The sequence below is a fragment of the Budorcas taxicolor genome, chromosome 19 (assembly GCF_023091745.1).
Source record: "Budorcas taxicolor isolate Tak-1 chromosome 19, Takin1.1, whole genome shotgun sequence".
NCBI classification, from domain to species: Eukaryota; Metazoa; Chordata; class Mammalia; order Artiodactyla; family Bovidae; genus Budorcas; species Budorcas taxicolor.
Window position 1 is genome coordinate 55,177,940 of NC_068928.1, and position 26,644 is coordinate 55,204,583.

The 26,644-nt window shown below is 52.5% G+C and overlaps 1 protein-coding gene across 1 annotated transcript in view; it reads right to left on the minus strand.

The window, feature by feature from the left end:
* Positions 1-451: 451 nt before the first annotated feature.
* Positions 452-26,644, minus strand: part of UNK (unk zinc finger) — a 32,139-nt gene continuing 5,946 nt past the window's right edge. Inside the window, exons 2-16 of the mRNA XM_052657607.1 lie at positions 14,568-14,777; positions 13,230-13,406; positions 12,969-13,099; positions 12,168-12,303; positions 11,535-11,652; positions 11,084-11,168; positions 9,802-9,944; positions 9,239-9,439; positions 8,603-8,668; positions 7,978-8,152; positions 7,100-7,201; positions 6,804-6,992; positions 3,494-3,675; positions 2,635-2,892; positions 452-1,842 (exon numbers count right to left, since the gene is read on the minus strand). Of these exons, the coding sequence (XP_052513567.1) occupies positions 1,687-1,842; positions 2,635-2,892; positions 3,494-3,675; positions 6,804-6,992; positions 7,100-7,201; positions 7,978-8,152; positions 8,603-8,668; positions 9,239-9,439; positions 9,802-9,944; positions 11,084-11,168; positions 11,535-11,652; positions 12,168-12,303; positions 12,969-13,099; positions 13,230-13,406; positions 14,568-14,777 (2,329 nt within the window). The 3' untranslated portion in view covers positions 452-1,686. The remainder of the gene's footprint in view (positions 1,843-2,634; positions 2,893-3,493; positions 3,676-6,803; positions 6,993-7,099; positions 7,202-7,977; positions 8,153-8,602; positions 8,669-9,238; positions 9,440-9,801; positions 9,945-11,083; positions 11,169-11,534; positions 11,653-12,167; positions 12,304-12,968; positions 13,100-13,229; positions 13,407-14,567; positions 14,778-26,644) is intronic.

Consider the following 26,644-nt stretch of genomic DNA (forward strand, 5'->3'; position numbering starts at 1 on the left):
CTGTTCCCCTGAGGCAGGGGGAGGGAGGTGGCCCGAAGGCTCCCTCAAGGGGCAGGCCCACCCGTCTTTTGATGCTTTTATGAGCAGGCACTGTCTGTTCTTGAGAAACTACTCGGGGCCTTGTCTATTGGAAGACAGTTAGGTACACCAGTTGCCACTGACGACAGAGCTCTGAAGAGTTCTCTGGCCTGGGCGGTCTCTGGGTCCAGGATTAAAGGCCCCAGCAGGCCTGCGGCAGAGAACACACCGTCCAGGAGCCCGGAGCAGCCCTTGCGCCTGGGTGGGACAGCCAGCTGGGTGCCAGGCCAGCGCACAGTCGAGAGGCCCTCATTTAGGGCCCCGCTCTCCCGCACCCCCGCACCCCCATGTAAACAAGCTGCCATCACAAGTTCATATTTTATTTCCAATATGTCTGGAGCTTTGATTTTTGCATTTTTGTAAAAAAGTTTTCACTTGATTCATTGAAAGCCCTTTCGTGCTAAGCCCAAGCTGGGGCCTGGGCCAGGCCAGACCCTTGGCGGCCCTCTCACTCCCACCCCAGAACCCCGTGCGGGGAGCGGGGTGGCCTCCCTCTGCCCACTCTGCCCTCCCACCCCTGCCGCATCTCTCTGTACAGAACAATGTTTAAAATGGAAGCTAAGACACAACATACATCAGACAGGCACGCACACACATGCACACGGGCGCCTGCTCCCCACTGGGGCAGGACGTCAGCTGCACTCAGAGAGCACCACGGAATGCATACGGAGCCCTGCCTGGCCAGGAGGGCAGAGCCGGGCCCTGCCTTGGTCCTCACGGTCCGCAGCTCCTCCCTGCCCACTGCCCTGCTAGCTGCCAGGGGGAGGGCTGTGCTGGGCTGGGGAGCAGCTAAGGGCCGTGGCGGGTGTGGAGAGGGCAGTGGCAGCCTCTAGGTGCCCCAGGGCCAGGGAGGCCGCTCCAGGAGCCCAGGGCTGAGGGAAGGGCTGGGGAAGACCCCGGCCTCAGGTACCTGAGGGGTAGAACGCCTGGGCTTTGCCCCTCGAGGAGCGTCAAGGGCCCAGGGTCGGGAGTGGGGCTGGCCCCACAGCTTTGGCCTGCCAGCCCAGACTAAATACACATTTGGTAAACCTAGGAGCTCGGTGGGCATGGACTCCCTCTCAGCCTCACAGCTGGGAACCAGGGTTGCCCCTGGGTCCTCCACACTCTCGCGGTTGCCCTGGCCTGGGGAGGCGGGATGAACAGGGCCTGCCCTGAAGGCTTGTCTCCTCCCCTTGGCCCCCTCGAGCTTCCCACCCTGACCTGCTCAGGCCCCAGGAAAAAGTTAAAAATAGTTAGTTCCTACATAAAAAAGAGACAGAAACAAATTCCCTGCCAGAAGGCTGGTGGGAGAAGAGGGGACTTTGTCTCTGCAGCAGGAAGAGTAGGGAGCGGACAGGGGGAGAACTGCAAAATAGTTTTTTTTTCTTTTAAAAAGTGCTTGGTAAGTCTGTTTTAAAGTGTGTGTCTATATCTATGTACAGATATACACACACTGTTCACATGCGGGCCGCCCACGCATACCTACACACGTACAGAAATGTATACATATACATAATCATATACATATACATACATACATACATACATACATACATATATATATATATATATACTTTAAAAAGTCCTAGGTGAGAAGATCTGAGCCAGGCCGGGGCCGGGCCTGCAGGGTCACGACTGGAGGGAATGGGCCCGGCCCGGCTGGCAGACGGGGCACTCACTGCCCTCGGCACAGAGCTCACACAGCACGGCGTGTTGGCACGGCAGCACCGCTCGGTTCTGCTCCTGACACTTAAGGCATTTCACCGACTGCATGTGGAATACGGCCTGCGGAGGAAGGGACACCACAGTCACTGGCCTGGCCCCTCATGGGACAAGGAGCTCCCTCAACTTTCACTCAGCCTCTTCGGGTGAGGAAACTGGGGCACAGAGCTCTAGAGCCTGCTCACCGCCCCCAAGAGGGCAGGGTCAGAGGCCAGGCTCATCGCCTTGAGGCACCCTATCTCTGCCTTCAACTGCCAGTGGGCCCAGCAGGCCCCGGTGGGGTGCGGGAAGGCCAGGGCTGCTCTGCAGCTCCCACAGGGTCAGGCCTTTCCTCGCACTGAGGCTTCCTGCCTCGTCTTGTTAGATCTTGTAGTGACCCTAGGTCCCCCGTGAGAACTCTGGGGTCTGGAGAGGGTACCACTGGGCCTGAGGTGACAGGGCCACATGTGGGGCCTGGCTGCCCGAAGTCCAGTGAAGGGAAGAAAGCTCTTCCCTGCTAGGTCGTGCTCCTAGGACCCAGCAGGGCACTGAGGAATGCAGACAAGAGCCCCAGGGACCTAACATTCTGGAACATCTGCTGGCGTGCAGAGCTCCCAGGAAGGGAAGTGGTCAGGATGAAGCCGAGGACGCAGGCGCACTACCGCAGCTCCGCTCAGGCCTGCCCTCCCAAGAGTGGGGTGGGCCCTGGCGCCCCTACCTCCACTCTCCCCTCCCCAGTGCGGGCGTCCTGGTTCAGCTCACCTGAGGCAGAAACTCTCAGGAGGGTAGCCCACCCCAAGAGGCAGGGACCCATCTGAGTCCCAGCACTGGCCGAGGCCACTATGCAGCCTCACCCGTGCTCCCCAGGGTGCTGACCTTGTCCACTTGCTCCAGGTGAGCCCGCAGCCGCTTCTGGAGAGAGTGGAGGGTGGAGAGTGAGAGGGCCTCCAGGCCGGGGAAGGCGGGCAGGGCCTGTGGGTCGGGGCCCGAGTGCAGCCGCTCCAGCTCCTCCTGCAGCTTCTTCACCTGTACCTCCAGGGCATCCCGCTGCTCCCGGGCCAGCTCGCACTCTGCGCCCGCCGCGCTGGCCCGCTCCCCGGCCTCCTCTGCCTCCTTCTTCCAGGCATCACAAGCCTGTGGGCCCAACACGCAGCACCTTGTCACGATGGCCCGCTACCCTTCTCCCCTGCCCGAGAGTGCGTCTCTGGGGGCCCGTGGGGGCCACCGCGGCCGTGGGGCCTGCTGGGAGCTGGGGCAGGTGTGTCTGGGAAGGGGGGCAGGGAGGAGGGCTGATGCTGCCTGCAGAAAAGAGAAGTTTCAGGACCTGCGAGACCTTCTGTGGGCAGGGCAGGGGGCCAAGCCCAGCGGAGCAGGGGAGCGCCAGGCAGAGCTGGCCAGCACCTCGAGGGGCAAGCAGGCTGTGGCCCATCTCAGAACCCAGAACCCTGGACCCAGAGCTCAGGAGTCAGGACTTCTGGGGAGAAGCACGTGATACTATGAGACCAGACCAAACGCACAGCTTGGAGAGGGGATTCCAGGCCTGTGATACCAAACACCCCATGGTCCCAACTGACAAGGCAAGTTTTTCCATGGGGGAGAAAATAAACAGCCGCGTTTCTGCCCTGCTCTCCGGGACCCCTGGCTCCCCCAGCCCCTGCACCCACTCCATGTAAGACAGGCTCCGGCTGAATGCCCTGGGGCCTGGGAAAGGCGGGTGGGCCTGGGAGCTCAGTACCTGCTTGGCCTGCTTCCAGGACTCCTCCCACCGCTTGATGGTGCCGTTGGCTTCATCCAGCTCCTGCCGAAGCCGGGCCAGCTCGGCAGCCCCTGGCCCTGACAGGAAGGCAGGGGAAGTGCCCGGGGAGAAGCTTCCAGAGGCAAAGTGCTCCCAGATGCTGCTGTTCATCCCATTCAGACCTGCCCCGGGAAGGGGAGGGCCATCAGCGCTCTGAAGGGCTTTGGGCCCGGGCCCTGTCAGCGCTGCCTGGGGGCTCCCGGGGGCTGTCTGTGCCAGGCTCCAGCAATGCCAGGCTGGGAACTTCACAGGGATGTGTAAGCACCACCTGTTACTTCTGTGTCTCAGCATCCCTGTCTGTAAAGCAGGGTTCCCCTCACTTGCCTCCCAAGGTGATTCAGGGAACTGGGGAGAGCAGCTGGAGAGCGTGGTGATTTGTGATCCCAACTTCCAGGCTAGAGGAAGGGGAGCCTTCTCGTGATGCGAGGGCCCAGGAGGAGATTCAGGAAAGCAAGACATGGGTCAGAGCCTCAGATGATGGCAGAGCTGGAGCAAGAAGAGCTCAGGGAGCCCTGGGCCCAGCCCCCTTGTTTTACAAGGAAACAGAGATAAAACATGTTGCCAGGAATCACAGAACAGTAAGCGGGAGAGCCAGTACAGTCAGGACATCTGGCTGTAAAGGCCTGCGCTCTGTGATAGGCTAAGCCATATGCTCACCCAGTGCCCTCACCTGCTCAGCCCTCACCTGGCCATTTGGCGGGTGTCTGCTTAAACAGACTGGTTCCAAATCGGGAGAAGAGTACGTCAGAGCTATATGTTGTCACCCTGCTTATTTAACTTCTATGCATAGTACATCATGAGAAATGCTGGGCTGGATGAAGGACAAGCTGGAATCAAGACTGCCAGGAGAAATATCAACAACCTCAGATATGTAGATACTACCACCCTTATGGCAGAAAGTGAAGAGGAACTGAAGAGCCTCTTGATGAAAGTGAAAGAGGAGAGTGAAAAAGTTGGCTTAAAACTCAACATTCAGAAAACTAAGATCATGGCATCCGGTCCCATCATTTCATAGCAAATAGATGGGGAAACAGTAGAAACCGTGACAGACTTTTATTTTTTTGGGCTCCAAAATCACTGCAGATGGTGACTGCAGCCATGAAATTAAAAGATGTGTGTTCCCTGAAAGAAAAGCTATGACCAACCTAGACAACATATTAAAAAGCAGAGACATTACTTTGCCAACAAAGGTCCCTCTAGTCAAGGCTATGGTTTTTCCAGTAGTCATGTGTGGATGTGAGAGTTGGACTATAAAGAAAGCTGAGCGCCGAAGAACTGATGCTTTTGAACTGTGTTGTTGTTGAAGACTCTTGAGAGTCCCTTGGACTGCAAGGAGATCCAACCAGTCCATCCTAAAGGAAATCAGTCCTGAATATTCATTGGAAGGACTGATGCTGAAGCTGGCCACCTGGTGCGAAGAACTGACTCATTTGAAAAGACCCTGATGCTGGGAAAGACTGAGGGCAGGAGGAGAAGGGGGCGACAGAGGATGAGATGGCTGGATGGCATCACGGACTCAATGGACATGAGTTTGAGTGGCCTCCGGGAGTTGGTGATGGACAGGGAGGCCTGGCGTGCTGTGGTCCGTGGGGCGCAGAGTCGGCCTGAGCTGACCTGAGCTGTGGTCCATGGGGCTGCAGAGTCGGACGCGCCTGAGCTGCGGTCCGTGGGGCGCAGAGAGTCGGACACACCTGAGCTGAGCTGAGCTGAGCTGCGGTCCATGGGGTCGCAGAGTCGGACGCGCCTGAGCTGAGCTGAGCTGAGCTACGGTCCGTGGGGTCACAGAGTCGGACGCGCCTGAGCTGAGCTGAGCTGCTCATGCTGTGAGCCCCTGCTCTGTGGCCCCTGAGGTGCCCCACCTTCTGAGGGAGACCTATACCCACTTCTGGCCGCATTCTGACCACATGCATCACTTTAATGACTTACTTCTTGCTCCTTTTCCCACTAATCCAGCCAGGATTTTCCAGAACCAAATGGATTTAAGAAAGTCTGTCTTCCAAGCAACACAAGCATGGCCATGTGACCAGTGTCATCCCATGTGGAGACACAAGGCCCTCGGCCCCATCCTGGAGGCAAGGCAATCCACCGCCTCTGTCCTCTCACTCAGGTGGTGTTTCCTCCAGGTTAGGTCCCCCCATTATTCTGAGTCACAGAGCCGGCCCTTTGCCTCCACACGAGTGAGGGTCTCTAAGTACGCTCTCATGGCTTGGCGCCTGTGCCTCCCCCAGCAGACCATGGCACCATGGCAGCAGGGATGCCTGAGCCCACACTGTATCATATACTTGCTCAGTTAACTACATGGGGAAGGAATGAATGAATGCGTGGCCAGTACAGTCAAGATGCCTCCAGAATGTGTGAGGCAAGTCAGAAAGACATAGCTCTAAGCCTCCAAAGCTGACGGCTCAACGTCATTCCTAAGTGTCTCCAGAGAGATCAGGGCAGAACCCACACCTGGTCGGAGAGTCAAAGCGCACCTCAGAGGCTCAGGCTCAGTGTGACCAGGACGGCCAGCACCCTCAGGGGCCTCAGGGTGGAGGGGTGTTTCTGGTCTCTGGGAACAGCTGCTGGAGGGGGAGTCAGAGCAGTGGTTGCTGGTGACCGACAGGCAGCGGGCTGGGCGTCGCGGGTTTGCATCTGTTCCACAGTGAATGCTCACCAGGCCCCGCTCATACACACAGGTCCCCTCCTCGCCTTTCTAGCCCCTCTGCTCTGACCTGCCTTCCAGAGCCCCAGTCCTCACAGTTCCAATGGTGGGTTTGGCAAACAGCCTTTGGAGTTAGAGCTGCATCTCCCTGGCGCTTCTGCTGGCCAGGAAGGCCACCCTGCGCTGGGGGTGAGCCTGTTCAACCTCTCCCTTGGCCTCCAGGAGCTCTGGGTGATGGGCAGAGCAACCACACTGGCACAAAGAGCAGATGGACGCCCTGGCAACTCTGAGGCCATGCTTCTCACTGTGTACTGGTCTGGCACCTGGCACTTCACTTGCATCATTTAAGCCTCAGCACCAGCTTACGAAGTGGTACTGCCATTATACCAACATGACAGAGGAAACTAAGGCAGAGAGGTTAAGTCACTTGTCCAGGTTCACACAGCTCAGAGCACTGTGGATAAGGGGCCTGACTCACCTCTGAGCCCAGATCCCCAGCTCTCACTTCCACTCTGTACTGCCTCCAGCCAGGACAGAATGCCCAAAGGCACTTTCCAAAAGCCCAGATTCCCGCCCCAGGCCTTAGGGAGCCATACTGGCTCTTACCCAAAGATCCATGGGATGCTGAGGTCCCCAGAAATGTGTTCTCTGACTGGCTCAGGTGGCCCTGCGGCTGCTGCAGGAAATGAGAGGAGAGGCTGACAGGAGGGGACGGGGATGCGGAGTGGAACGAAGCAGAGCTGCCCAAGGAGCCGGGGATGTTCACGGGCGCGGAGCTCTGCAGTAGACTGCCGCCTGCAACAGAGGCCAGGAGGGGGACGGAGTGAGGGCTGGGTGGGCCATGCGGGGCCAGGCTGGACCCCAGGAGCCCGGCCCCACCCCTGCCCCCCACTGCCCAGTACCCATGGTGATGCTGCCTGGATGGGACACTGTGCTGTTGTCGAAGGTCTTCTCTAGGGCAGCCACCCCAAACTCGTTCAGGTCGAGGTCGTCCAGCGCGGACTCTGGAGGTAGAGTGAGAAGCCTATGAGCCGGCTGGCCTCCCAAGGGGCCACACAGTCCCCAGGTTCCAGGCCCCGCCATCTGGACCCACCTGCCCTTAACTGCCTCTTCTCCTGGCCCTGCCTCATCTCAAGACTCCATAATGCCTGGGCTGCTCCTCCGCCCAGACCGACCCCTGGCCAAGTCCAGCTCCAGTGACTCTCCGTTCTGAAGCTGTCTTTGCTGGCCCCAGGGGGAAACAAGTCCCTGCTGGCAGGCCTCCTCCCGAGCTCCCTGAGGGCGGGCAGGTCTCTGGACCCTCGGTGGCTAGTGCCTAGCAGTTGCCCAGCACCCATCCACTGGGGAGCACAGGAAGGGCCTGTCTCATCTGTCACCCCAGTGCCCGTGAGGACCGGGCACCAAGCCTCACCCACATGTGCCTGCTAAGGAGAAGGTAGGAGCATCTAATGACCAGGTGCTCTGAGGACAGCTGGCAGGCTGTTCACAAGGACACCTGGTTGGGGCTGACTGACACCTGTGGTGGAATGAGACTGCACACCCCCACGGGGAGAGACCCCTCTTCCAACCTGTACAGAAGAGCACACGGAAGGGCTCACGTGCTTGAAAGCCATCTCGGCCCCGCACCGTGGACACACGTTCCATCCAGGTCAAAGGACTCACAGCGCCCACTTTCTGATCTCCCAAGACCAATGTCTAAAGCGACCAGCCTCACTCCAGAGACCCAGTATCCCTGACTACAGACCTGCCCCTAGACTCGCAACAGAAGTGGCCCAATTACCTATGACTGACTCTACCGTGTCGCTGGTGGGGTAGAAGGGCAGAGCATTTGCATTCATGCCAGGGACGCTGCTGGTGCCAGCGGGGCTAGGAGGAGTGGCTGCTAGGCTGGAGGTTATGCTGGAAGAGATGCTGGAGGTGAGGGGGCTGCCCACGGGGAGGACGCCCAGCATGTCCTGCAACGAGAGTGAAGAGAAGATGGGGTTGGACACCCATGGAGGCCATGGCCAGGAGCTGGCGGCAGGGGCTGGCTGGGCAGATGGGAAGGATGCATCCCAGCTCTTGGCTTGTTCCCTCAACACCCTCCTGGGGGGCTGGAGAGGGAGACGTGTGGCCTGGAGACTGCAGGCCCCCTCGCCCCTAAAACCCTGAAGTAGGGAAGGGGGAAGCGAGTTCAGTGCCAGTGGCTCAATAAGTTTTTTGACTAACGAATGAGTCCAGGTGGTGAGGGGCTCCAGGGCCTGACCCCCCCACACCCTCTGGATTTGGGGGCCCACCTTAATCTTGCCCTCAGTCTGTAGAGAAAGTGGTGCCCGGAGCTTCCTGAAGAAGCCTCCTGGGGTTCTGGGCCTGTCCTGTCTGCAGCAGGTGCCAGAAGGGGAAGGCGGGGGCTGAGGGCTCTATACCTGTTTGGGCTGAAGCAGAGGCTGCTCTTGACTCCTTGGCTCTAGTGAGTGGGGTTTTAACTTGGCCTGAGAGAAAAGTCAGGGAGCAGGAGATGAATGTGGTGCTAGGAGACCTCCTGAGCCCAAGAGTCCTCCCAAGCATCAGCTTGTGGAGGCTGCAGGGACTGGGGCAAGGAGGCATGAGGTGCTGTTGTGTGGTCCCCCTTCACACACACGCACTCTCCTTCCCTCCCCTGGGGACGAAGGGGCGTTGCTCCTCTCCTCCCTGGTGACTCCAAGTCACAGAGAAGCCCAGTTCCGGACCCCTCTTGTCCTGCTCCGCAAGGCCATACTGCTCCATCAAGGCAGCATGGGGCAGAGCAGAGACTGGATGCAGGGTCAGAAGACCGCGGTGGGAACCCCTAGCCCTCAGCCGATGGCTCTGATGCTGGGTGAGGTGCTTGCCTCTAACCTGCCTGTCTTCATCTGTAAGATGGGATGGCCTCACCCACTCTCTTAGTCTTTGAGAGGCTGGGATCAGGGACTTTCTAATTCTGGGTCACGCTCCCCATAGCTGGGCCAGGACAACCCTCCAGGGCTTCTCCGGCCACAGGCAGAATGTGGCTAAACTCACTGGGCTGCCCCCGCATCCCTTACCTGGCATTTCAAATTTTTCAGGTACTCAGCTCCCACCTGGTCTTCCCTCTCGAAGCCAGGAGCCTTCTTATAGCCGCCAGGGGCAAGGCCAGACTCCCCAGGAAAGACAATGCCCTCCAGATTGGAGGGCTTCCGGATGGAGCCCGGTGGGGAGCCACAGAGATTAGACGGGCTGCCGAGGCTGCTGTTTCTACAGAGGAGCTGCAGTGAAGGAAGAAAGTGGGCCGATAAGCAGGATGCAGGTGGGGGCATGGCTACCCTCCACCCCCTTGTCGGAGGGAGAGTCTCCAGCAAGAGGCTCAGTTCCATTTCCATTTGCAACCAGCACCCAGGAACTCAGGACCTCACGAGGCGCTCTGTCCCGTCTACAGCTCGACCGAGGCTGATCGTAGGCTCTGGGGGTACCACCCCAGCCATGATCAGCTTGTGACAGAAGAACTCTGGAGCTTAAAGGGCAGAACCCCCTGGGCAGAGGCCATCTGCCCAAGCACAGAGCAAGAGAGGCAGATGCTGGCTCTGGGCAGGAATGGTGCCCCCACCCTCACCCCCAGACAGGCACGTACAGCGCTGAGGTCAGGGGCGTGCGGGCTGGAGGGGCTCACGGGCACTGAGTCTCCAGCAGCAGACGGCATGTACAAGACGGGGCCTGGCTGGGTGGGGCTGGACACAGCTGAGGAAGGCTGCAGGTCGTCACTGAGGGGGGGCTCTGCAAGAGACGGGCCAGGGTGTCAACCGGCCCCTGAGCCAGCTCCGGCCCTCCACAACCGCACCCAGGTCCCTTGAAAGGAGACCACACAGCCCCGTGTGTGAAGGGAAGGCGCCTCCTTGTTTCTCTCATCACACACCGCACGGTGCACTTACTACGTGCCAGGCAATCTGCATGATTCGTGAATCCTCACAATGACTGGAAGACAGGAGTAGTATCCTGGTCTCCATTTTACAGATAAGGAAAGACTCAGACTGTTTAGGTAAATCTCTCAAGGTGGCTGAGCTGGAAACAGAAGAACTGGGATTTGAACCCCAATCCACACAACTACAAAGCTTGGGCCATTCATCAGCTCTCCATGCTGCCTTAGCCAGGCCCACCTCTGAGCCAAGTGTATGCTTCCCCCTTACTGGGCCTGCAATTTCTTCTTCACTCTAATCCCTGAGACAAGGCCTAAGGCTAGGAAGGGGTTAAGAACAGCCAGCAGTGGTCTGGGGTGGACAACGGCAGTAACTCAAGCCTGTCTCTGAGATGGGCAGGGCAGTGTGGAGCTGCTCTGAGCAATACGGCAGCCTAGAACCACAGGCCACGGCTGAGACCAGAACGTGGCTGGTCTGGAATGGACTGTGCTGTAGCTATTCAAGTACACACTGGCTTTCAAAGACTTGGTTTGGGGAAAAAAAAAAACCTTGATTTTATATTAATTATATTTTAAATTATTTTATGTTGGGTTAAATAAAAATATACTAAAAACTAATTTAAAACTATTTCTTTTTTTAGGTGAGGTTCCTTGAAAACCTGCGATGACGCAGGAGGGCTGCATTAGGTTTCACTTGGACAGCTCTGCTCTCAGCAGGGCGGAGCGCCGTGTTCCATCAGTGGTGTCCGCCAACGGGAGAGGCACAGTGGCCGGGGCTCTGCCTGGGACTCTGAGCGCGCCACCAGGGGCACAGTCCCTGCAGTCTCACCACCCTGGAAGCTCTGGGTTTCGAGCCAGCTCCAGAGAGGTGGGGTGGGGCGGCGGGGGAATGGAACTCCCAGTGTGGGCAGGGCCCACTGCTGGCTGACAGGATGAGCTTCAGGGAAGGGGAGCAGGGCAAGGGAGTGGGCCCTGCCCCAGGGCAGCGAGAAGAGCGTACGTTCTACATGGGCGAAGGCGCAGAAGGGTCCTCGGGGACAGCTGCCTGACTGCTGCATGTCGTTGCACTTGGTGGATTTATAGATCTGGAGGGCAGAGCAGAAGAGAGGCAGGTCAGGCCTGGGCAGAGACGGACGGCAGCCGGGGTGCCTTCAGCAGGGCTGGGTTAGAAGTCTCTTCTTTCTCCTCCCCACTCGAGGCCACTTCCCTAAGTCTCTCCCTACCAATTCCTCGCTCAAGACAGAGTGAGCAGACACGGCCACCCCCACACCGGGGACCACCTCCCTTCCTGGGTCACACATCCAGCCAGCCCCAACCCAGCTCTCAGAGAGGGATCTTCCCCACTCATGATCTTGGTCAGGGCTATGACTTTCCCACGTGCCTCTGGGCATTAAGGGGGCCATGTTCATAGGACAACCGCCCCTCAAAGAATTCCCAGCTCCAAGGCCCACCTCGGGGTGGAACTGCTGCTCCGTGCGTGTGTGGCAGTACTGGCAAGAGTCTCCGTTCTCACACTTGCCAGGGTCTCCCCACTCGTCCCCGTGCTTTACATTCGGACATGGAGATGACCTGGTTCAATAACAGGGTGCGTCAGAAGGATGCAGACTGGACCTGGGGAATGCTAACGAGATCGCAGCTCAGGGCCCGTTAGGTCTCCCGGCTTTGCAAAGCCAGGCTCAGAAACAGGGAAGATCACTGTAGAGTGAGCGCATTACTCAGGCCAGAAGCCAGGCTTTGCTTTGCTGCCCAGCCTGGCTACATCACCAGAAGGACACTGTTTTCTTCCCTTCAGCCAAGTCCTCCCCTCCCCCCAGCACTGTGCCGCAAAAGGAGAGCCAGGCGACAGCCACATCCTGGCTTGGCCCTGAAGACACCCTTCTGGGTCAGAACTAGAGGGGTTTCTAGTGAAAAGATCCTCATTTCACACCAAAGGATCGTTCAGCTCTCCTAACCATTCCCCTCCCCTGTAGAGGCGGGGGGCTGGCCTCCCTGCCCCCACCCCGGGAGCACAGTGGAAGCAGCCTCGGCCCTGATCTGTCACCTACCACCCTCCTCCCACGGCTGGCCTGCTGGTGCCAAAGGACCTGTATTTGTGTTTCCGGGGGCTCCGCCGCCGGTCCTTGCTGTTGTGGTAGTAGGGGCAGGCGTAACCCTGACGGCACAGCCGCGGGGGCTTCTTACATGGCTCCGTCTTATAGTTCCCCAGCACGTAAGCGGTCTCTGCACAGGGGGCAGAGGCAGGGGTCAGGTGGGCAGGGTGGAGGCAGGGAAAGGAGAAGCTATTGGGAAAGGTCCAGGAGCCAAGATTTTGGTGACAGGAATGAGCAAGGTCCCCTCCTTGTGGGCCAACACCAAGTCTGTGACCCAGGAGAGAGGTAAAGAGGACACCACCATCCCTCACTAAAGAAGCTCACAGGTCAAACAGGGAGTCCTCGGCAGGGCTGAGAATACACCTACTCGTGTACATGCTCAGCCAACGTGTGTGTGAAAGCCCCTGAAGGTAGTTAGGGAGCACCAGGCTCCTCTGTCCATGGAATTCTCTAGGCAACAATACTGGGGTGGGATGCCATTCCCTTCTCCAGGGAATCTTGCTGACCCAGGATCTCCCTGAGCCAGGTCTCCTGCATTGTAGGCAGTTTCTTTACCGTCTGAACCACCAGGGACACCCCTAACACTTTGGGATGACAGGACCAGGGTCAGGGGTGGCCCTGCAGGACTGGGCTGCAGGTGGCTGGTGTGAGGTGGGAGGAGGGGGCACAGGCCTCCCAGGAGAGGTGGTGGTTTGGGGAGAAGGCCATGGGTGGTGCTCAGGGAGGCTATGGGGAGGACGGGAGAGGACAGGCAGCTGGTGGCAGGGGCGTGGCCAGCCGTGTGGCCACCCTTACCTTGCCACCGCGGCTCCTCACTGAGGATTTTTTCTATCATGGCGTGGCTCGCGGCCCCAGCCGACTGGCCTTCCATGCTGCCCTCTACTGTGGTCTGGCCGTTCTGCAAGGCCTCCATTGCCTGGAGCTCCCTGCGGGGAGAGCAGCGGAGGAGAGACAGAGCAGGGAGGGAGCATGAGGAGGAAGGCAGTGGAGTGCCAGCTCTGCACTCCAGCTGTGGTCCTGCCCAGGGCCCTCAGCCCGGCATGGCCCTCAGCCCACCTGATGTCGTAGACAGGGGAGCGGAGGTCATGGGGCCCGTGAGCGAAAGCGCAGTGCAGGCCATTTCTCGCGCAGTTGCCCTTTGCATCGGTCTCGTGGATGCAGATCCCCGTCTTGTAGTAGCGGAGGTGGTAGCGGCGCTCTGTGTCCCCCGTGGTCCTGTGCAGGAACGGGCACCTGGGACACAGCGGGGCTGCGCGTCACTCCGCTTCCCCCGCCGCAGCAGGCTCCCAGCCCCGCCCTTTCCTTGCCCGTGGAAGGCTCTTCATGACCCGGAGGAGGCACTGATGTGGGTTGAGCAAACAAGCAAGCAACAAGTCCTGCTGTGGAACAGAGCCACCCTCCCGCTGCTAGTGGGGGCCGCAGCCCCAAGTGGCACCTCGTGAGGCCTGGCGTTCCATGTCAACTTCTCAAAGGCTACTCAGTTGGGGCCCTGGGCTGTCCTGAAAAGAAGCTTCCTGGGGGCACTCTTGGGAGAACACATGCTGCCCAGGTCAGGGGTCTTCAGAGAAGCAAACCGCCTTGAGCTCTGGGTGCTACATTAGGCTGGGGGTGGGATAAGCAAGCCTCTGACCCCTGAGAGAATGGGGAGGGCTGGTGCGAGACGGCCAGTGAGGCGCACCCACAAAACCCCCAGGATGGCCCCTATCGCCACCTCTGCATGGGGGAAGCACACATTAGGCAGGATCACAACACGTGCCCTGAGGCCTTCCCAGGTTTGCCACCTCCTTATGCTTGTCGTTTGTTATGCCGTCTCTTCACAGAGCTCTGTGGCAAAATATTCTGTTGTTCTTTTAGTCGCTCAGTCATGTTCGACTCTTTGCAATCCCATGGACTGCAGCCAGGCTCCTCTGTCCATGGGATTTCCCAGGCAAGAATACTGGAGTGGGTAGCCACTTCCTTCTCCAGCGGATCTTCCTGACCCAGGGATTGAGCCCGCATCTCCTGGATTGCAGGCAGATTCTTTACCACTGAGCCACTGGAGGAAGCCCTGGCAAAATATTCAGAGTCAGCAAAAAGGGGAACTGGAGAGGCTCTGTGTAAACGGCTGTGGTGGTAACTGCGCAGGCTGAGGACGGGGTCCTGTGAGCTGCAGGGGAGCAGGACAGGAGGCCCAGGAAGCCACTTGGCTCAGGCATGGCCTTCAGGCTTAGGAGAAGAAAGGCCTACGCAGGGCCTCCCAAAAGTGGGGAAAGGAAAAGGGGCTTCCCCTGGGGGACGGCAGGCTCTGAGCCCAGGTCCAGGTCACAGGAAAGTGGGCCAGGCTGCAGCAGTCCCCCGAAGGCAGCCTCTGGCCCAGGAGACGGGCTCCTCGGAGGGCAGGCGGCCGGCACTCACTCGTCGCCTTCCGGGCAGAGGCCCGTGGCCTCGTCGTACTTGGTGCAGTAGACGTCGGGGCTGTAGTTGAAGGTGCCGTCCCGACGGCGGATGGACCGGCGGCGACGCTGGTTCACGAAATGCCAGTGGAAGCAGGTGTAGGGCCGGTGCTGAGTGCATTTGTGCTGCACAAATAGCGGGCACTGCTCAGTGCGGAACTCCTTCAGGTACCTGCAGAGGGAGCCCCGGTTAGCAGGCCAGGAGCGCGGTCGCGGCCCTTGCTTCCCAGCAAGACGTGGGCCACCCAGTCCCCCAAGGGCCCTACTCTGCGGGGCCAGTTCCACTGAGACACCAGAGAAGACTAGGCTGAAGGCAGGACCTTAGCGTGAGGATCCTTCCTGACACACAGGTCCCTTGCCAGCCTGCAGGGCAGAACCACAGATGCCCTCCCCGGTCAGCTGCCTCCCATGGTGACCAGCGGAGGGCTTCCTCAGTGGCCGAGTACAACCGAGGTTTCCTAGGCCAAACCACTGATCGCAGGGGAAAGGCTGCAAACAGGAGCTTGAGGGCCCTCTCTGCAGGGTCCTGCAGGGTCTCCGCTGTCTAGATCTGCCTGCCAGGCAGGAGGCCTCGCTCATTCCAGGAGCAGGGATGGGCGCCAGACTGAGCACCAGGAAGGCTGCTGCTTTGGAGCTGAAAACCTAGGTCACCAGGTGTCCCTTCAGACCCGTCCCAGGTAGCCACTGTCCTCTCTGCCAAGCTCTTCCCATAGACGTTTCCTAAAGCATCACCCAAACGTCTGTGAAGCTCATGTTAGAAGCATCTGAAGCCACTCCCTCTTGGCCATGCCTCAGGAACGACCACCTGCAGGACTGAGGTATTCTATTTCCATCCTGACTCACCCCGGCTTGGGGGCTGTCCTTCTGGCCTCGTTCCACCCTGTGTCTCTCCTTTGCTCTGCATCTAATAACCAAGACAACTCCAAGCCCCACCTGCCATCACCACCAGCGCAGGGCCCGACCCCCTTACAGAACCATACCACCCATCTGTGTTTCGTTCACTTTGTGTCCTGGTGAAGCGTTTCTTCGATTCATCCCCCAACCCCCACCCCACACACACACTGGGGGACAGGCAGGCAGGCCAATTCTTATTCAAGTCCTAACAACGCAGGCAACAAATGGCTTGATAGAGGGCATTTGATGCCACTGAGGATGGTTCTAGAAGGTACAAAAGGTTGTGGGCAGAAGGGAGCAGGGGGGCCAACTGACCTGGAGCCTCTGTCCAGACTACAAGCTCCACCTGGAGCTGGGAGGCCTGGGACACAGGGAAGCAGGCCCAGGCCTTGTCTGGTTCATGCCGGGGTGCTAAGGGCCCTGCCAGCCTGGGCACATTGAAGGTGTGAGGACAGGGCCGAGACCTTCCAGACAGGTTTTCTTTGATGCTAATTAAAGTGCTGAAAAATCCCCCCAGCCAAGGGGAATTGCCTGGCAGTCCAGCGGTTGGGACTGCACACTTTCGCTGCCGAGGGCCTGGGTTCAATGCCTGGCTGGGGAACTGAGATCCTGGAAGCCATGTAATGTGGCCCCCCCCCAAAAAAAAAAAATCCTCCCAGCCCTGAAGTGTGGAGAAGTGTCCAGGCTTCTGCGCTGGGCGGGGGGAAAGCTGGAGGTGGGTGCTCCCTAAAGATCACAGAGAGGTGTTTAAGGGGCAGTAACGCTTTCAAATAGTGTCCTATTCAGTCAGCATCTGTTTGCTGAGCACCTACTAGGTACAGGTGCGGCAGTGAGCACTGAGGAACTGAGGTAGCAGGTCCTTACCCCCAAGAAGCCTGCATCATCACAGACACACCAGTGACAGGTGCAGTCAACTGTGGCAAACGCTGTAAGGACGGCTTGCTGTGGGTTCCTCGGGAACCCAGAAGAAGGATCCTTGACCCAGGTTGGCAGAGAGAAATGGGACAGGGAAGGAGAGGCACTTGTGGGGAATGTAGGAAGGGTGTTTTAGGCAAAGGAAACAGTATGAGCTTAGAAACAGCTGTTGTTCAATTGCTCTGTCGTGTCCGACTCTTCGTGACCCCATGACTGCAGCATCCCCGGCTTCCCTGTCCTTCACTATCTCCCAGAGTTGGCTCAAACTCATGTCCATTGAGTCAGTGATGTCATCCAACCATCTCATCCTCTGTTATCCCCTTCTCCTCCCGCCTTCAATCTTTCCCAGCATCTGGGTCTTTTCTAATGAGTTGGCTCTTCACATCAGATGGCTAAAGTATTGGAGATTCAGCATTAGCATCAATCCTTGCAATGAATATTCAGGGTTCATTTCCTTTAGCACTGACTGGTTTGATCTCCTTGCAGTCCAAGGGACTCTCAAGAGTCTTCTTCAACACCACAGTTCAAAAGCATCAGTTCTTCGGCCCTCAGCCGTCTTAGAAACAGTATGTGGAGGTGAAGAGCTCCAAGTGCCTTTGTGGAATGTGAGTAGGGTAGAACTCCAAAAGGGAAGTGATGAGGAAGTGAGGTGTGAGAGGGGCCAAATTTTAGGTATGGCATCTCCAGGCTGCAGGTATATTCTGAGACACCAGGCTGAACCCTGCAAGGCTCCCTAGGGCCTCTCTCACCCTCTTTGGCACTGGAACTCAAGGTGTTTCTCCCCGTCTGATCATAGACAGAACTCTGCCCTGCGTGCTGTACACAGGGACCAAACCCTGGCACTGAGTTGGGACACTAACCCCTCAAACGGCTGGACTGACCTCTCTCAGGCAGCACATACTCCACCTGACTCCCAGCCCACAGAAGACTCATTCGGGAGATAACAGGTAGGGAATAGGGGTGGAGGAAACTGAACCCAGGGCCAGAGAAGGGTGAGAAGTAGTCAGGATTGGCAGATTAATTACAGAACATCCAGTTACACTGGAATTTGATAAATCAAATACTTCATGGGACATGCTTGTACTAAAAAATGGTCCATTATCTGAAATTTCAATCTATCAGGCATCCTGTATTTTTCTTTGCTAAATCTAGTGACCCTAAGAGTGGCACCTATCTGCTTAGTATCGGGGCCTCAGTAGAAACCCAAGGAGGCTGTCCAGAGAAATGCCTGTCCTTTTGAAGAAAGAGGTCCTGGCAAGCCTGCTTCCGTGGGGCAGCGTGTCCACAGTGCTGCGTGCAGATGCTGGGGCTCCAAAGGGCTCCAGCTGGCAGGGATGCCCCGCAGAACACACGTGGAGGCAGCAGATTACCTCATCTGACGCTTCTTCATCTCCATCACCACCGCCGTGGGGCAGACCCTCAAGACCTTTTAATAAAAGGGCCCCCTGCATCTGGCCTCCTGTGTCCAGGAGATGCTGCACTGCACCCATCATTCCTCCCAGAGCCCAAACGGGATTACTTTCTTAAAAGCCTTTAGCTTCCACCAGTAGCCACTGATAAAAACCAACTATTTGGCCTGGCATTTCAAGCCCTACACATCTGGCCCAGTGTACTTTTCCAGCTTCCTTTCTCTTGATTCCAGTAACTCTGGAGTCCTTGGTGTCTTGCAAAGAGATCTTTAACTTCCATGCCTTTGCACCTATCCCCTCCCTCACCTGGAAAAATCTTTTAAGGCTGAATTTAAAGGTAATGAACCTTCTGATGCCATCACCTCCATGAAGTTTTCCTTCACCTCTACCTACCCTCCCCCTCATGCCCTTGTCCCCAGTTAAGTTATCATCTCTAAGTTTTTATGGCACTTTCTCTAGACACTTCTTACAGTCCTTATCCTACACTGCATATTAATAATGTGTACATTTTCCTCTGTTACTAGATTATAAAGTCCTTGATAGCAAGCATGTAAGAACTCACTACAGTAGCAAAGTTTGTTGAATGAATATAACAAGAAATAAAAAGTCGCACAAGGGGCAAAGTCCACAAAGTAATACCAAGAGTTTTATGATGCCTCCAGCAGGCAGATACTGAGAGCTACAAGCCCCTGTGAAAAGGATCACAGTGCAGGAAATTTGTAACTCAGGGGATAGGGCAGACTGTCCTGCATAAAAGCCTCTTGTGAGAAAAGGGGCCAAATGACCAAATCCAGGCAGGCAGAGTACCCACTGTCAACCAACAATAATTAACGAGAAAAATTTCTAAACTTCTGCTAACAGAACTGTACCATCCACCACCTGGGAACCAAACTGTTTAGTGAGAACTTCCCGGCTCCCCTCCAACCTTGTGCTAACCGGCAATGCAGTGTCCAGACAGCAGAGAGAAACCCACTCAGAAGTCACTCTTTCATGGATTGAAATGAAACAAATTTTCAGAAGAAATCCACAATTTTCTCCTTTAAGCTCCAACCCATCTTGGCCACAGAGCTCAATTCTTCCCACACTACCTCCAGGGAGCACCCCACTCAACGATAAATGTCAATGAACACACACTAGCTGCAAACTGCAAGGCCTCGGTGACCCACTGTGGCCAGGATGAGCTGAGAAACCACCAAGGAAAAAGAAAAAAAAAAAGAAACCACCCAGGCCCTGAGTAAATAGGAGCTGATGGAGACAGCCACAGCTTCGCCCAGCAGAAGCATCAAGCAAGGTTAGAGGACACCGCAGCCGCCAGGGGCTCACCTTGACTGAGGAGCAGTGCCGGTACGCGTGCCCCGCTAGGGGCTGACTGTCCATCAAAGCCATTGCTCATTCCTGTTTAGGGTATCATATCAGTTATCCTCTAAATGGTTTACTTATAAAAGTAAAAGATCATTGTGAAAGTAACATGTCCACTTACAAATTTTAAATGCAGAAAAGGGCAAAATTATCCTAAGTTCCACCACAAATAATGCTAGACTTCTGGTAAATTTTCTCCCAGTATTTTTACACAAATATAATCATAGGTATCAAAGTACTAAATTGCTTTATAAAACTAATACCTTTCCCTAAAAACTTTAAAAATCAAATACATGCAAATATCTTGTTTTTAAAAAATCAAATACTTTTAATATTTACTGGATTATTTTTATTTTCCAAAGTTCTAAAAAAACATGACAAAAATCTGCCTACTTGATATCTAAATTCACTCACTTGGCCCATTAACCCAACAGTGATAACACATAGGGGATTAACAATAAATTCAGCAAATTACATCATTCTTAAGTAGATGTGAAAAGAAGTGCTAACTGCTACCAGCTCAATTTCCAGCTAAACTTTTTATTAACTTATTATTTTTGGTCACGCGGTGCAGCTTGCGGGATCTCAGCTCCAAGGACCAGGGATGAAACCCGCACCCTTGGCAGTGCTTTAAAGCAGAGTTCTACCGCCAGGAATTCCAACTAAATCGAATTTCAAGCTGTCTCATCCATTTAGGTTTTTCACTCTTCTGGGGAGGAGTGTGAGAAGAATCTGGATAAACAGAAAAGTACTAGAGATGACTGTTAGAAAAACTATGTAAATTTGGAGGCAACAGGCAAGCAGCAGCTGGTGTCTCAATCCATATCTAGCTCCCCACTGCTCCAAGAAAAGCGTTTGGCATGGCCTCACTCTGCCAACCCTGCAGCCAGGGACCCACTCCCCCTACCAGCAGGCTGACCTCCACAGCAGGGTCAGCAAACTTTTCTGCCAAGGACCATACAGTAAGTAGTTTAGACTCTGAGGGCTAAGAGCCGAAACTGAGGATATTATGTAGGTACTTACACAACAAGAGAAAAAACAAATAAAATTTTTATTGTTGAAGATAAATAACTGGCCACAATTTTTGGTAATACAGGTCTACTAATAAGAACGGGCTTGGGGGACAAGTATAACATTTGCAAAGTTGGGGGTCCCCTGCATCCAAACTTGGTTACAAATGTTCATCTGTTAATACTGACTCTGTAACAGGATTTGACCGATTTCACTTTTGGAAATGTCTGTTCAAATAGACAGGTCCTGCCAAATGCTGTTATCATTCTACAAGCATGACTTTAACTAAGCATATATTAGTTTTGGAAGACATTTATAGAATTGTATTAGTGCCCTGATACTTTTCTCTTAATCACTTTCATCTGAAGGTTTGGTGTAAACTCCTTAATTGCAATTATTTTGAAATATGGAGATTTCCTTTGTATTCCTATCGAGATGCAAAGTCACTGCTCAAACGGTAATTTGTGTTCAGCAATTATATCCATGGTAAATCTGTGTAGGAATAGAGGTCTCACCTTTAACTTTTAGCAGCAGAGACAGTGTATAAGGCAGCTTGACTTATGATTCAAATGTTAGTTGTCAAAACGACTTTCAGTTCAGTTCAGTTCAGTCGCTCAGTCGTGTCCGACTCTTAAAGTTTGCATATGTGATGTTTTTCCTTGTAATTTTAGAATGAATTAGGAAAAATCATCAAGTCTGCAGCCAAAGCTAATTTCCAAAGCCATTCAGCGTTTAGTAATAGTGGCTGAAAATGGTTGCGCCTTCAGAAAAATTTCAATCTTGGCCCTTAATTCAAAAAACAAGAGAATTTTACCACTGCTAAGCTATCAAATGGTTGTGTAGTAGGGCATGTCAGAATATTCCGCTTTTATTTCTGATAAAAATTCATGGAACTGAGGATGGTTAAATCCCACAAGAGGGAGTGAAGTTCATCACTGATCCTAGCATTTCAATAGCTCATGACAGATTAAATCATTTTCTGCTCTGCACATAATCCAACCATCATTTGTTGTGACAGATATTAACAGATTATACTTCAGGTTGTACTGAATTAGTATTTTCCTGTCTTTTTTGAAAATATTCTCAGCTGCAGCTGTTTTAAGTAGACTATTCAAAGAGGCTACTTCTTCAGTCACTTCACACATGGCATTGACTCCATGAATAAAACAACTGAACAGCTTCTGTTGACTCATCAAGAGCCAAGAAAAACTACACAAAATCATTTGCCTGTTTTTAATTGACTATTGATGTAGCTCCCATTGACCTCAGCATTTTGAGAAATTGTTCTTGCTGAACGGCTAACGCTCTTTTAAACAAATGCTCTGGACATATTTCTTCAGTTCCTGCATCAAATGCAATTTAATTAATTCAATATCAGTATGGCTTCCCTTGCCTGGTTAACAAATGAGGCCTCATTTTCAGTTGTAACCTCATTTTCATTTTTGTGAAGAAATTCTGCTGTAACAAAACAGTCTCTTTAAAATTTTAATTTTTCTGACAGTTGCCTTCCTATGAGTTGGGAATATTGTGACAACTGTGTAGTCTGGGAATGCTGATGGACTCTTCCAGCACAGCTTTTTAATTACAGATAGCTTGGCCAACTAATTCAGGGACAAGAAAATCCACTCCGCTGTGCCCTAAAAACACGGTATTTCAAGTCCATTTTCCTCCTCCTCGCGTTCTGACATGACAGGCACTGGTGATAAAGAATAAAACACAACACTGTGGATCTATCGCGCACCGCACAGCAATTCAGAGCCGTTTCCATCACATGCGTGAATGCAAAGCAACCGCCTGGTCTCCACCAGAACTACTGAACTCTCTGGTTAAACTGCAAACACGGCCATAAACGATATGTAAGCCAATGAGTGCGGGTTCCAATAAAGCTTTATTTATGGATGCTGAAGATTAAATTGCATGCAATTTTCATGTGTCACAAGATATTATTCTTTTTCAACCATTAAAAATGTAAAACCTGCTCTCGGCTCGCCCATCGCACACAAGCAGGCAGCCGAGTGGGTCTGGCCCACAGCCGCAGGTCGCTGCCCGCCATCTGGCAGGGGATGCTCCGCAGCGCACCGCAGCCTCCCGTCACCGTTCATCTCCATGCTTTTGGCCGTGCTGCTCCTGCCTCCAGATCCCCTCTGTGCTGTGCCTCGCTCTGCAGGAAAGGTTCCTGCCCTGCCCAGGGGTCTTAATGGCCGCCTCCTCTGTGCTTCCACCACACTGTTTGAACACAGCTGGTATGGCCCCACCACAGAGAATTTCCACTGCTCTGTACACAGCCAGGTTTGCTCATCTTTGTACCCTTGCACAAAGCCAGCTTGCAGCAGGTGTTCAAGACGCGTTTGTCCAAGAAAAAGCAAAAACATTAAAGCATCCCAAGTGGTATAAGCCTGGTCCACAGCAGCTGTGTACTAACCCAGGGAAACACTGAGAGGCAACTTAGATGTTTCTCCTGGTGATTAAGAAACCCGTAACTTCTCTAGCTACCTTCCCCACAATGTCTGCATGGCCTTGCTCCTCACACTCAACGCTAAATTTAAGATCTTCAGCCTTACAAGCAGACTAGAAAAGCAACCAGTGGGATGGCTTGCTCTGTAGTTGTTGCTGGGAATGTGCAAAGATAAACAAAGATACATTAAGTGAGAGAAAAAAATATATAAATATAACCAGACAACTAGCTAAACTATATACAGAAAGAAAAACTGGAAAAGAAAAATACATCCAGTATTAATAGTTGGTTTTAGTGGTTATCATGACTTTTCTTTACTGTAACTCAACGTTTAAGATAAAGAAAACTTGTTAGGAAAGAAGTCTACAATTTTACTGACAACTTGACAGGGAATCCTATCTGATCCAAAATTAAATAAAAGATATATGTTGCTAATAAGTCAGAAGAGTTAAGTGAAAAGTCAACTGTGGTAAACATTTTTTATAAAACGAATGACTCCTAAAATGTCATCCTGCTTCTGATATGTAGTCTGAGTGGATTCACATGTAAAACGGTCAGATCTGAACAAAAAGGCACACGGGCAAGACAATGATGGCCTCTGGAGAAGCAACAGGAAGAGATGGTGCAGCAACATTAGGTGGGCTTAGGACTCCCAACGTGCACAATGAACAGCAATCTATGAGCCCAATAAAAAGGAGACTGAGCCAACAGAAGCAGCCCACCCCGGACGCCTTGCAGCCTGGAGGTCACGGCCCTGCTCCTGGGAGCCCGGCTGTTCTAGCCAGTCAGTGGTCACTGCTCCTAAGCCTCCCATGGGGGCCACAGAGATCTGGCAACATGACAGGTATACCCATGTCCCTTATAAGTCACCACTGTTCATCGTTATTACAGCTAGTCTTATAAAATCTGACTTTTGTCTGTTTCAGGCAATATACAAGCTTTATCGTGGAAAAAGTAATCTTAAAATGCAAGAAACAAACCTGTTCTTAAATATTCCGTTAAGACCTAGTCATAACGTGACAGGATTCTGAAACTAGCAAAAGGAAAAACAAACAAGCCCCCCACCCCCCCCAAAAAAAACTCATTATTGTAGTGTCCAAAGGTTCAAATGACACTTATCTACTAACATAATCTACTGTTTTCCATATTCATATTAACCTTACTGGCTACTTTTTTTTTCTCCCATATATAACTCCTATAAAGAAATTTGATCACAGAGCTCATACTTCATGGCTTACCAAAGATTCTTCCTTTTTAAGTTTGAGAATAAAATCCTTAATTTCAAGATTATAAGAGCAGATAAGCAGTACATTAAGAATCCTAAATTATTTATCTGTGTGTGTGTGTGCGCGCGCGTGCGTGTAACAGTATTTCTTACAATTTGCGAAGAAATCTTTCCTCATTTTTGAAAAACGTGAGGTAAACTATTAGCAGTTCTAGATTCAACGTTTATAAAGATCTACAAACACATTCTGTTTCACACCCAACATAATCCAGAAACCATACAACATTCTAACAATAACACCAGGAGGATCTGCCACCCCCTCACCAAAAAAAAAAAACCAGGTTTTTTAAAAAGCCGCACCAGGGACTTCCCTGGTGGTCCAGTGGTTAAGTATCTACCTTCCAAAGCAGGGGACACAGGTTCAATCCTGGTCAGGAAACTAAGATTCCACATGCCAACGGGACAATTAAGCCTACATGCCACAGCTATTGAGCCTGTGGGCCACAATGAAGACCCAGAGCAGCCAAAATTAAAAAAGAAAAAAAAAATAGAGCTAAAATTTGTAACTGGTAAATATTTGGATAAAGCGCTGATAAATTCTGGTAAAGTGCTATCTTCTGACGTGATCCTGGTTTAGAACATTCTTTCTGGCAGAAAAAGCAAGTTCAAAGAGTATTCTTCAGGCAAACAAAATAAGCATCTAGTGAATTTCTGTGTATGTCTAAATCTTTAAGACAGGCTTTGATTCTATAACTACGTTTTAGCCAAAGACCTTAGGGCCAGTAGCAATCTCCGAGATATAGTGAAACTGTCCTAACACAGATACACACACAGAGACCCACGGTACAACAGGCATTTTAGCAAGCAAAAATTTAAGGTGGGGAGTCACGCATTGCAGAAGAATTCAGCCCATTCTTCACTGGGAAAGAGCTGACACCTGTGAACTGTCCCGGCCCCAAGAATGAACACGAACCATGAACAGTACCAGATGGTATACCTGGTTCCCTCTTTCTATTCTATAACTGTCTCCTTGGCCTAAGGATCTTGCAACGGGTAAAACTGAAGCAAGTTCATGTAATCAGTGACTCATATCATTGATTGTGGAGAATATGTGAGGACTATTGAATACTCTGGTTTATTCTTCTCTAAATTAGATAACACCTTGTTTTGATTCAAAGTCTTCTTCTATACAACTGGGCTGAAAAGCTTCCAATTTGATGAGCATTTCAGTACAAAGTCTGAACTGATGTGTTATTTTGAACACTGTTTTCTGTACAACAAAGTCTGTATCCCCAAAAGAGTAGATCTGTTTTGAACAAATTCATCATGTAAGATATAACCAGGCTGACGAAGGCTGCAAGAACTGTGACTGAAGTGAAATTCCAATGGATACAGAAGAGAGGAGTAGGCTCTGAAGATAACACAGGCTCAAGCTGTTGAAGGAGACAGCAATGCTACTGAAAGCAGTAACCTGGGTATTGTTCAGATACTGAGTAAGAACAGTACTCTCATGTGCCAAATGCCAGGCATGGTTTTCAGCGCTTCATATACATTAACTCACTGAATCCTCATAACAACCCCTCGGCACAGGTACTATCAGGATCGTCAGGAAACTGGCGCACTAGGGAAGTCACTCGCCCAAGATCCCACAGCTGTAAGTGGTAAAGCGATCTTGCAACTCAAGACAGGCTGGTCCTGGCATCCCTACTCTTCACCACCACGTGGACTGTTAACTATGCTTTTCTTCACTGAGCTATAGGAAAAACAACAGCAGCAACAACTAAGTATAAGCGACTCTCCAGAAGCTGTTGAAAACATGTCAGGGAGTTTTTGACAGGCCATAATTACAATACCATAAAATAAAAACAAAAACAGAAGCGTTAACTTCAACATACTCTACTGGGTATATGATATTTATCTTGCGTATTCATTATAAAAGTACTTAGTTCAATAGTAAAAATCTGTTTGATTTGGTTTTAACTAAGAAAACTCAAGTGTGTGCTTCTAATTTATGTGGGTTTTCTGTTGTTTTGTCTGTTGGCTGCACCATGCGGCCCATGGACTCTTAGTTCCTCAACCAGGGACTGAACCCACAGCCGCTTCGTTAGAAACATGGAGTCTTAACCACCGGACCACCAGAGAAGTCTAATTTGTGTTATGTCTGACTTAACACAAGTCCTGAACTCCCGATGCTTGGCACTTCTGAGCAGTAAAAGTAAAATAAAAAGAGTAATGTTTTTACCAAAATGAATACAAGCTTTTTAGATATAAAAACCACTGCTTAAAAACTTTCAAGTCATAACACACCACGCCAAAGTTTTATCAACCTCTTCCTTCCAAAAGCATTAACTATCTCTCTTCAATGGCAGTAGTTTTGTGAATAGACCAAAATTTGATAGGTAAGTGGGAACACCCATCGGCTTCTCACAAGAAGTCATTCTGTTAGGACTCATGGTGGCCATAAGATGTTTCAAATACTAATGGGAAACAAATGAGTCAACTTATGAACACAAAAAGCAAACTGTGATGTAAAGAATAAGGAAAGCGAGGGAATATTTCAGTAAGTTCGGATATGACATGACAATACTATCACAGGCCTTAATATCTTTGTTTCCTAAATAAATTGAGCCACCAGCAGGAAAAAGGTCACCTCACAGAAAACGCTATGAGATTTTTAAGTTGCTAGACTCCTTTCCATCTTCTCTTCCTCATCAGCTCTTGAAACTGCTGTCAAATTCTACACACTGGCAAAGAAAAAAGGGGTGAAAGTT